General features: G+C 45.3%; 1 protein-coding gene across 1 annotated transcript; it reads right to left on the reverse strand.

Moving 5' to 3' along the window:
- Positions 1-2965: 2965 nt before the first annotated feature.
- Positions 2966-4249, reverse strand: LOC100194343 (putative carboxylesterase 15). Its single transcript, NM_001139379.1, has one exon. The coding sequence runs from the start codon at positions 4190-4192 to the stop codon at positions 3137-3139; it is 1056 nt and encodes a 351-aa protein (NP_001132851.1). The 5' UTR covers positions 4193-4249; the 3' UTR covers positions 2966-3136.
- Between the last annotated feature and the right edge of the window lie 6757 nt (positions 4250-11006).

Below are 11006 nucleotides of genomic sequence, written 5' to 3' on the forward strand. Positions count from 1 at the left end.
GAATTATAGCATAGCGACTCTGTGAAAAACCCGAGAGCGGCCAGTTCATGGGGTGCCTTGGCTTGGGCACCGGACAGTGTCCGGTGCGCCACTAGCAACACCAATGCTTGTCTTTGCTCCAAACTTTGTAGAGTTTTTCAACTTATTTTCTTTGTTGGTTTATGCTAAACTTTATGCACCTGAGATAAATGACAACTAGGCAAACTAGTTAGTCCACGTGGTTTGTGATGGACGTCAAACACCAAAATCGATTATAGGAAATGTTTTAAACCCATTTCCCTTTCAATCTCTCCCTTTTGGGTGATTGATGCCAACACAAACCAAAGCAAATATAAAGTGTAGGAATGTAACTAGTTTGCAATTTGTCAGTTGTGCATAAGTTACTTTGAATTTAAACCAACCGAAAGTATTTCTAAGTATATATGATTGCTTTCTTATATTTTAACATTTTGGACCACATTCACGTCACTTAGGTTGTTTTTACAAATCTTTTGAGAAAAGTCTTTTCAAAATCTTTTGTAAATAGCCAATGATATTAAGAATATGATTTTAAAAAACATTTTCAAGATTTTGAAAAATTCTCCCCTTGTTTCAAATGCTTTTCCTTTGGCTAAATAAAAGCTCCCCCTGAAGAATTTCTCCCCTTAGTTGTCAAGAGGGTTTTTGTAATTTGAAATTTCTCCCCCTTAGTAATATAGTTTTTGAAAAACAGGGTGGTGGTGTGGTCCTTTTGCTTTGGGCCTTTAATTCTCCCCCTTTGGCATTAATCGTAAAAAACGAAGAACTTGAGAGGCCTACAAATTCTCCTTCAATGAATATGAATGAAAATTTATAAGGAGTGCAAAGGATGGATGATACTCATCCTCAATTTTCCTTTCAATCTAAGACTAATCATAGAGATACTCATGGAAGCACATTAGTCTTAGCCTTGGCACAAGAAGAATAAGAAATATGCATTTGTACCAAATAAAAGAGACATAATCAAAGGTATATAAATGAGCAATATGTGCAATGTTTCAACCAAAGTTCTAAGAATCTAATATGTTTAGCTCATTCCTAAGCTTACTAAAAGTCTTTTCATCTAAGGGCTTGGTAAAGATATCGGCTAATTGGTTGTGTTAGCATAAGCAATTTCGATATCTTCTTTTGTTGGTGATCTCTCAAAAAGTGATACCGGATGTCTATATGCTTTAGTGCGGATGTATTCAACGGGATTATCCGCTATGCGGATTGCACTCTCATTATCACATCACATAGGAGAGGGACTTTTGCTCAACTTGTAGCCATAGTCCCTAAGAGTTTGCCTCATCTAGAGTAATGGTGCACAACAATGGCATGCAACAATATACTCGGCTTCGGCGGTGGATAGAGCTACTGAGTTTTGTTTCTTTGAAGCCCAAGACACCAGGGATTTTTCCTAAACTGACAAGTCCCTGATGTGCTAAAAGACCTTATAGTCCTCAATAATTTATGTTAAGATTATAGGAGTTTACCAGGGATATAAATATACTTTTATCCGGGCTGCGTCTCGTGCCTATAAATAGATGAACAGTAGCACCGTACTGTTCACGCTGGATTGTAATCTCTCTCACGCCATTCTTGCTCTCTCACCTTCTGGCAAGCCGAATGTATTATTGTAATATGAATATTTTCAACGTTTATTTATGTACAATAAAGATAAATGAATCATGAATATATAACAAATATTATCTTCATTCATCTGTATTCTTTCATTTTCTTACTTATATTCATGTTTATATCATAAAATGATGAAGGTATGTTTTTCATGACCTTTGTCTAAAGATCATTATATCCACGATGATATAATGCTTCGAATGACGAAGGTTTTTAACCATTAACAATTGTATTATCTTGTTCTTAATTTATAGCATTTGAGAACAAGTGACCAACAGTTTTAAACCTATTTTCCTTTCACATATATTAGTCTCGAGGCTAATACTAGCTAGGATTAAAGAGTAAAACCGAAGATCAGTTCTCTGCTAATGAGATCACACATATTGGGATATATATATAGCCCTATTGGGTACGCACTTCTAATTAATTAAGACCGATTCAATATTTTTCTTTGACACTAGCCATCGTTCATAATTTGAAACCTCCTCCAAGATACTCCAAGGAAATGTCGAACTGTGGAAGAATGTTTGTCCTACTCATCATGCACCACAAATTACGGAAATAATTTAGCGTGGCCATCGTACATGCATGTGCCTCACTGCACCTAGAAGGTCAGCCCTGTGTCCAGTAAAGGACACGGAAGTTCTTGCCGTTCTCTGACGTGCTCTCTTATCCCTCTAATTTTGTACAGCTAGGACTTTAGATACGTTTGGTTGTGAGACAGCTGTAGACATGACATAAAAGTTCTTTAACGTTCTCTTTCGTCTTTCTAATTTTGAAGAACAATTGGGATAATATTAGGATCGTCCTTTATAACCCCTGTGTCTGAACCAAACAACCTTATTGAAGAGATTATCCTTTTCCATCCTATTCTGTCGTTATAACCAAACACACCCAGCATGTTATGACTTTATATGGCAGAGCCTAAGAGCGTAAATGATAATTGGTTATGGTTATGCTAGCAAAATAGTACGAAGCAAGAAATTAGTCAGTCTACGAACCATATTATGAACATATATAGTACATAATTTATAATAATTTATAAGTCAGTACTATCTAGTAGTAACCTGCAGCAAACTCAGCTCCCTCGTCTCTAATTAACATAGTGTTTGGTTCCGAACCGATTGAAATAGAATGACTCCGTCCGAGAGATTTTGATAGGCTAAATGGCTTAACATTTAAGCATAACTTTTCGTTTTTAGAACTACTTCGTACTACATAAAATTAATTCAGACAATAACAAATTACTCCGTTCCACCATATTTTAGAACCAAACGCTAGCTTCCCCTAGCGTTACCTCTGAAGTCTGAACTAGCAGAATGGAATTAAAAATCCCAAACCAGTGGTCCATTATTTGGATCATTCAACCGAGACATCAGAGAGAGAAGGGTTTTACTCTACAAGAATTTCATAAGAGAAAAAAGATGAGGTATACGAGTGAACCACAACACGACGACAAGAAACGGGATACATGCACGGATGCATGCATATGCCGAGTAAATTAAGCCGCAGCCTCTGGCGCAACGACGTGGACGAACCGGGCGACGGTCTGGATGAGCTCGCCGGTGGCCTGGGACCCCGGCTGGTGCAGGTAGAACCCGTGGGGCATGCCGGCGAACTCGGCGAGCTCCACGGGCTTGCCCATCGCCGCCAGCCGCTCGGCGTAGTCGACGGTGCGGTCGCGTATCAGGTCGAGGCCGCCGGCCACCACGAGCACGGGCCGGAAGTCCACCGGGCCCAGGTCAGGGCTGTCCGGCCCGAACGGGTTGGACGCCGGGTGGTCCCTGGTGGCGCCGGCCGGCAGCGACAGCCTCCAGAACCGGTCCACCAGGTCAAGGTTCGGGAACGCCTCCTCCGCGCACTCGGCCTCCGAGGCCGTGCGCCGGACGCCGCCGAAGAACGGCATGAGCAGAACGTAGCCGCGGACCGTGAGGAGGCCCGGCTCCGGCTCCGGCTCTGGCTCCGCCGCGGCCGAGCCGGCGCGCACGGCGAGGTGGTGCGCGATCGTGGCGCCCGCCGAGTCGCCGGTGACGAGCACGCGGCCGAAATCGGCGGCCTCCGCGAGCCAGGCGTCGGAGGCGCCGGCGCCGCCGATCGCTGACTGGTCCCGGAGCCAGCGCATGAACCCGGCCCCGTCGTCGAAGGCCGCGGGGAGGCGGTGCTCGGGGGCCAGGCGGTATCCCGCGGAGAGCACGACGGCGCCGGCCTCCGCGGCCAGGCGGAGGCAGAACTCGTGGACGTTGGCCCACGTGCACGACCCCAGGCAGAAGCCGCCGCCGTGGAAGTGGACGAGCACTGGGAGCTTCTTCTTCGTCCCCGGCGGCGTCGTCGGCCTGTACACGCGGACGCGGAGGTTCTTGGGCTTGTCGTAGACGGCCTCCTTCCACTGCACGGACGGGTGGCTGCCGGGGAAGGTGGCCGGGCAGAACACTGGGTCCGCCGGCGACCGGAGCACGGTGCCGTCTCTGAGAACGCGGAGGAAGCCGAGGAGGTCCTCCGCCACCTCGTTTGCCGGCGTTGTGGCGGCGCAGCAGGCGGCGGCCGAGACGGCAGGCATGGTCGTTGCCAACTCAGACGAGACCTACCTCAGTACAACTGTACAAGTCAAGAAGGCTGAACTTACTGAACTGATGATCTCCAGCTGCCTAGCTAAACCCTCTTATATGCTAAGAGCATCTCCAAAAACTCTCTTAAAATATCCCCAAACTAAAAATTAAAAAGAAAGATAGGAAATTAGAAAAAATAAGCCTCCAACAGGTCTCCTAAATCTTTCCTAACTTTTGTTAGCCTCAGAAATTTCTCATTCCTTAGCTATAAACAGGAAAAGTTTTGGTTCTCCAAAACAACTCCGGCCGACACATTCGTCGAGGCGCTTTGCCTCCGCTGCTGGCTCCGTCCACGGTAAGCCAGTTCCAGATTTTGTGAAGTCAAATTATTTCTTCCACTTGTTTAGTTTCATCTCTTAAGCTAGCCAACCTGTGGTAAAAAAAAAGAGCGTTGCAGCATTTTGACTTGTCCATTATTCAGACTGTTCGCTTGGCTTTGATCTATATCCGATTCTACTGTTTATAAAGTATTTTTATCTTTATAAATTACAGTTGCATCAGTACGAACAGTTAACTTTAATCTGCCACACTTTTGAAATTTCCATGGAAACTACGATCTCAAAATCCATATATAGTACAATAATTAATTTAGTTTGCTAGTCTTTCGTGCTAAACTGGTAATGAATTGTTTTTATCAGCAGTGCATATATTCTTTATTCAGGTTTCAAAAAAATAGTAAAATTGTGTTGTGTGGTGGCCTTTTCTTTTCCTTATATAAGAGTGTGGCACGCCATGTCAGATTAGCAATTAGCAAGGTTTTCTTTAGCCTGATAGTGATAGCTACATTCAGCTGCAAAGAAATGAGGACTGATTGGTAGCAATTGGCGTGTCGCCATTGGGAGGCACATCGGCGAGAGGAAGGGGAGGAGAAGGCGCGTCTGCCTGCGTGAGCCGCGTGAGGCTGTCCGCACTGCATAAAATAGTGATTTGTTATATCGTTGGATAGTATTATCTCATACTTATACCCGTAAAAAAATTCTACCTACCAGGTTATCTATATATGATCGCGGTATAGAATCTTACTCATACCCGTATCCATATGAATAATTTTACCCATCGTATTATCCGTACCCGCTAGAAAAGTCTAAAACACTAATGTGTCAATCACTAAAAATGTCAAACAAACACATAAAAGTAGTTCAATTTAATATACAACAAACTATTTAATTACATAACTTGATAGGTAAACAAACAATAACCGGAGAAGTATTTTCTTTTAGCTAAGACGGCTTAATTACATGGTAAATAGTGATATCATGCGGGTATATTTTACCCACGGGTTCGCGGGTATGGGTAGTACCCACTCATACCCGTACTCGTCTATCCGACGGCTAGCATTCTCGCATATTATCATACCCACGGGTAAAAAAAATCATCTCATACCCACTTTTATATTAGGTATTTAGGTTTTGGTTAACCATTGTCATCTCTAATTTAGGTAGTGTTTGGTTGAAGAGCCAAGTAGAACGGAGTCGTTCTGTCCCAGTTTTGTTGCTGTTTGGTTACAAAGTAACTAGAACGGAATGGCTCCAATTAGGGAATATTCTCCTCAGATCCGGAACCATTCCGCTCCAAAAAATCAACCGGACGGAGCCGCTTCGTTCCCATCCCGCTCTCACAGTCACGCTCCGTTCCGTTCACTCTGCAACCAAACAAAAAACAGAGCCGCTCTGTTCCAGATTACCAAACACAGAATAACGACTCTGTTCCTAGAATCAGGATGGAACGGCTCCGTTCTACTTGGCTCCTCAACCAAACACTACCTTATATTGTAGATTACACTATTTATATAGTGATGATTAAAATAGTGGATAAGATAGGGTAGCTGGTGGAGACAGACCGAGAGGAGCACTTGTGCTGCAACTCACTTGAGCCCTTCTATGACTGTCTACAGCAGTTTACCCAAAAACATTGTTTTACAGTACACTGTTTACAGAGTGAAATTTGAATATAGTTATAAGGATGAGTAAACTGTTAGAGATAGTCTAATCTTCATTTCCTTTTTGTGTGCACCACTTGTGTTAATTTAACTTGTCCATAGAACATCTCTGGGTGCTCTAGTTCGTCTTCTTGTTAGGGTTGCCTTTTTCCCTAGTCCCTCGATTTATAAGCCATCAATCGGTGGCGTGGTGGCTTTTATTTCCACTTGGGATGAATCAACGAGCGCGGCGCTAATTTTTTAGTTCACGCTAGCAGCTTTTAAGCTGTCTTTGGCAGGGATTTTGTGGCTGCTGCTCCGCTGGTTTGATCAAAATCCTTGTCAGACATACACACATCGTGAGAACGGTTACTGAAGCTAAAACCAAACAAACAAAAAACAAATAAAGCCAAAGCTATTTGGGCCTAGAAGCTGAAAATGTGGGGTTTTTTTCTAGCTCCACCGCGTTTTCGCTGGGGTCACGAGCTATTGTAAACCTGCTCTCGTCAGCCGATCGAATAAATAATGCCGGCACATGCGACCGAGATCCACTCAAATTCAGCTTGATAACTGGCAAAGAAACAATTGTGAAAAGGAAAGAACACACATCTACGCCAGTTTGGCCGAATCAGATCCACCGCCTGAAAACGAAAGGGCAGGGTAATTAATCTCGGGTAAGGTAGGGCAGGGCAGAGACAGAGTCGTCGCTTTCTCGATTACACGTTCTGAATCTGAAATCCTTCAGCAGCCAGGAAACCTGATCTCGGCGATCGACGATAAGCCTCAAGAAAACTGACTGAAACGGACAGGTGAATTTCCAACAGCACCCGTGGCTTGACTGGTTACAAGGAGTGGGGGTCTGCGGTAGAGTACGAGATTGATGAGATGGCAACGTCGACAGAGATGGGAGCGGCCACGGATAGACATGTCCAAGGGAGAAAGCCGCACATATATATAAGTGAGGTGAGGGGTCGATCTGATCGCGAGATCCATGCGAAAACGAAGGCGCTAAAACCAATTTAGGGTTCCTGCAGCAGTGGCTGATGAGTGCCATGACTTTTTTTGCCAATACAAAATTAAAATAGTTGTGATTATGGAGCTAGTTTTATAAGTTGGAGTTCCTTTTTTCCTTCTTTTTTTTCTCTCTCTCTCAAAGATATCGTAGTTTCCCTGAATTCGTCAGTTTACCATCAGTTTACCATCGGTGCCTGAATAAGAAGAAAAAAAAACTCGACTTACAGGGATAAAATCAAGGATTTTTTTAAAGCTGGTGCCCTCAGTTTTGCTGGTGTCTTTATTTTTATTCTTAGTCGTGTTTTTTTTTGCTCAGTTTTACTCTTGAAGTGCTATATAACAGAAAGACAAAACTGAGTAAAAACATGACTAAGGGTAAAAATGAGGACACCAGCAAAACTTTGGGCACCAGCTTAAAAAACCCGAACCCTAAGATTAATTGTATTTTTCCCATCTTAATTTTTGCACTTGAGGGAGTATTTTTAGGAGTTGTCATGCTATAAATTAAACTACGAACACATGGTTGATACGTGCCCACAGTTTTGGTTGAGTTTGAGGACTAACTACGGTGTGAGTGTGGTATTGTACAACATATCTCTTGACTTGTGATATGCCGGATAAGTAAGGATGATGACATGCAATTTAACAAAAGGGAGATATCAGATGGTTTTATGGAGATGAGAAAGTTTACACTGTTACAAATTTTGATATGACAGTCTTAAAACAGTGCAATAAAATTATGTATTGAGAATGGCCTTAGGCCACATATAAATGTCCTTTAATTAATGACAGTATTATGACATGGTCGCATGTACAGATCATGGATGGCCCCCACGCCCACGGGATATACACCGCTAAGAAGAAGATTCAAGTATTCAACAAATCTTCGCCACGTAGCTCCTAGTGTTAAACTTAACTTCGCCCAGTATATATATCTTCGACCAAATGTCAAAACTGCACTTAGACGCTACAATTACTACGAGAAGTAAACAAGATTAAGACACATGCATGTGGAGCCCCCCTACGTACCTTCATATGTCAACCCTTGCTGGCCCGTAATTTTAAGTCACTTTTCTTTACACGGCCAAGCTTACTTAAGTGGCGGCTAACTTACCACTAGGCATACTAAATCACTAATCATAATCAGCAGGTAACACGAAAGACACGTGTTGTGGATCAGGATCTGATGGGTTCATAGGATTTAATACGAGCGGTAGGTTTGGGGTTTAGGGCCAGAACCCCGACGCTTGGGGAGGTCGATCGCAGGGCTTTGCCTACGACCGACAAGAGAGATGTGATTTCCTTCCAATGTCTTGCTTACCTTCAATTGATACAATCCTTCTTCTTATATATAGAGAGAGTTATTTTACCTCTAAGCTCTAGATCTAATCTTCAGCCCATTCGTTTGGCTTTAATCTGTATCAGCTTTTGCCGCTTCTACAGTGTTTTGTCTCTATGAATTACAACTGCAGCAGTCCAAACAGCCAGCTTTAATCCGAAGCAAAATCTTATCTCAAACTAGTCTTATCTTTATCATCTAATATTATCTCTAATTCTAATCTTATCCCAAACTAGACTTATCTTTATCTTACCTACCTGAGGGGCCCTGACATCACGGTTATGGACCACGCGTTAAGATGGTATATGAATTTACAGTGCTCATCACTACTGGCGGTTCCCTGCGATAAGAACTTGAAGTGCTGAAAGAGGATACATATGCATTAAACAAGTGGAAAGTCCAGTAAAACCATGACTGCAGTCTGCAGGCCACTGCTGTCTACTTGATGTGTCCACTCATTTTCTCATACTGTGCTACAACAGTATAACTTCTTTTGATGGTCAGAGTAATCTCAAGGACAAAGATTTCTTCGCCTCCCTTCGCACCTGCAACACTTCCTCTCCAATTCATCTGTCTTGGGTCATCTCTATTCTCTATGTATATGTATACTCAGCTAGACACCTATATTGCAACATTTAGCTGCAGCCAGGCGTCATCTATAGTCGTTCGCTATCCAAGGAGGCAGCAGGAGCGAATGCCCTCCATACCCAGGTGCCTCATCCGCAGATTCATCACCCCTCTCTGGTTGATCTATTGTCATCCTGACGACGCTTTTCTTAGCAACAATGATTATTATGGTAGCGAATGGACATGCGCCACGGACAATGTGAATCACAAAGTACAAGTTCATCAAAGTTAAACTTTTTGTTCGTCGACGGGCCGAAAATACTTTATTCGGAAGGTATTAACTACCCCATACAAAGTGAGTTTGAGGTCTGTCGGAGAGGAAATCTCTGGCTGGATGGCGGAGTGCACCCGCCCTAAATCCTAAGATGAGGAGGGGCCTAAGCATTTTGCTTGTTGCGAGATGAAGGAATGAACACAAGAACACGCAAGAGTTTAGAGTGGTTCGGGTCGCCGAAGCGTAATACCCTACTCCAATGTGTGTTATATTGCTTGAGAGCTTGAGTTGTCTTAGATGACTTGGGTCTAAGCCTAAAGATTGAGCTTGTGTTGTAACGTCGCATGCCTCCCCTTTTATAGCTAAAGGGGGACATGTACAAGAGTACTGAGCCCCGACATGTGGGCCCAGGAACATAGCGGATGTAGCTACTAATACTTGCTGCTGGAGCGATCTTCTTGCGCCTTGACACCCAAGATCTGTATAGCCTCGGCGTGCAGGGGGAAGCTTCTCGTATAAGGGATGAGTACAGTGCACCGCGCAGCACGGGCACACTGTTTCGGCAACGGACTGGACAGGTGCGTCGTCTGTAGGGTGGCCCTGGCGCCGCCTGCCAGCGGAATGGACAGGACGCAATAAATGTCGTGGGGGCACATCGCCTGTCAGAAGGGTGGACAGGCGGTGTGTCCTTTCCGCAATAAATGCGCGACCCAGAGCCCTTACGTCATGCTCCGCCCGCTAGCCTACGTCACGGACAATAAGCCATGTGGAAGCATTAGACCCTCGACCGAGTGGGGAGCGGAGGCGCTCCGGATAGAGCCTGGACACGCGTCAATACCGGACCCATGCCTAGGTCACGTCACTTCCTCTCCCGGGACCTTGTTATGGGTGGTCCGGAGCTCACTTGATGGGGTCCGAACCCTATCCAATGGCTCTGGGCTGCTTTACTTCGGGGGGTCCGGGTTGTGCGTACAGGGGTCCTATGCCTTTTGGGCCCGATGGCATTGTCTCCGAGAACGCCACCTTAACTGCTCACGAGATACTCCTGGGGCTGTTCTCCGTGCGGCTAAGGGTAGCCGCACAGGCATCGTGCCTTCATACCGTAGCAAGGGGTACCCCTAATCCAGGGTACCGACAGTGGCCCCCGGGCCCGCCTCAGGGGAGGGTGCGAGCCTGCAGGTGGGGCCAGAGTTTGACTGGCGATCGGCTCACTGCTTCTGCGCACCCATTGATGCAGTTACTGTTGGCCCGCCTATGGTCACGCCGACTGCCACGCCTGCCCCGCGGCTGACTGGCCCGTGACCTCCGTACTTAATGTCTTTGTTGGGCCATGCGCGGGGTGCCTCGAGTCGCTGCATCGGTTTTGAAAATTTATCTTCTTAGTCTTCTGCGACGACCTCGAGGGGGCGTGGTATTGGCGCGAGCGGCAGTGCGATTTTGCTGCACCCAGGAACCGGCGTGTCGGGTGCATGACATGTGGGCCTGGGCCCCCATGCCAGAGGTTGGACCACCGGTTGTAGCGAAGTTGAAGGGGCGCGCAACCGCGGGGCGGTTGCATGCTCCTTGTGCGGCGGTTCACCTCCTTGACCGCGGGTTGTGGTGAAGATGGAAGGGCGAATAACCGCAGGACGGTTGCATGCTCCTTGTATAGCG

This window comes from Zea mays, chromosome 7 (genome assembly GCF_902167145.1).
Source record: "Zea mays cultivar B73 chromosome 7, Zm-B73-REFERENCE-NAM-5.0, whole genome shotgun sequence".
Lineage (NCBI taxonomy): Eukaryota > Viridiplantae > Streptophyta > Magnoliopsida > Poales > Poaceae > Zea > Zea mays.

Coding starts and splice junctions, on each gene's coding strand:
- LOC100194343 (NM_001139379.1), bottom strand. CDS start 4,192: ATGCCTGCCGTCTCGGCCGCCGCCTGCTGCGCCGCCACAACGCCGGCA.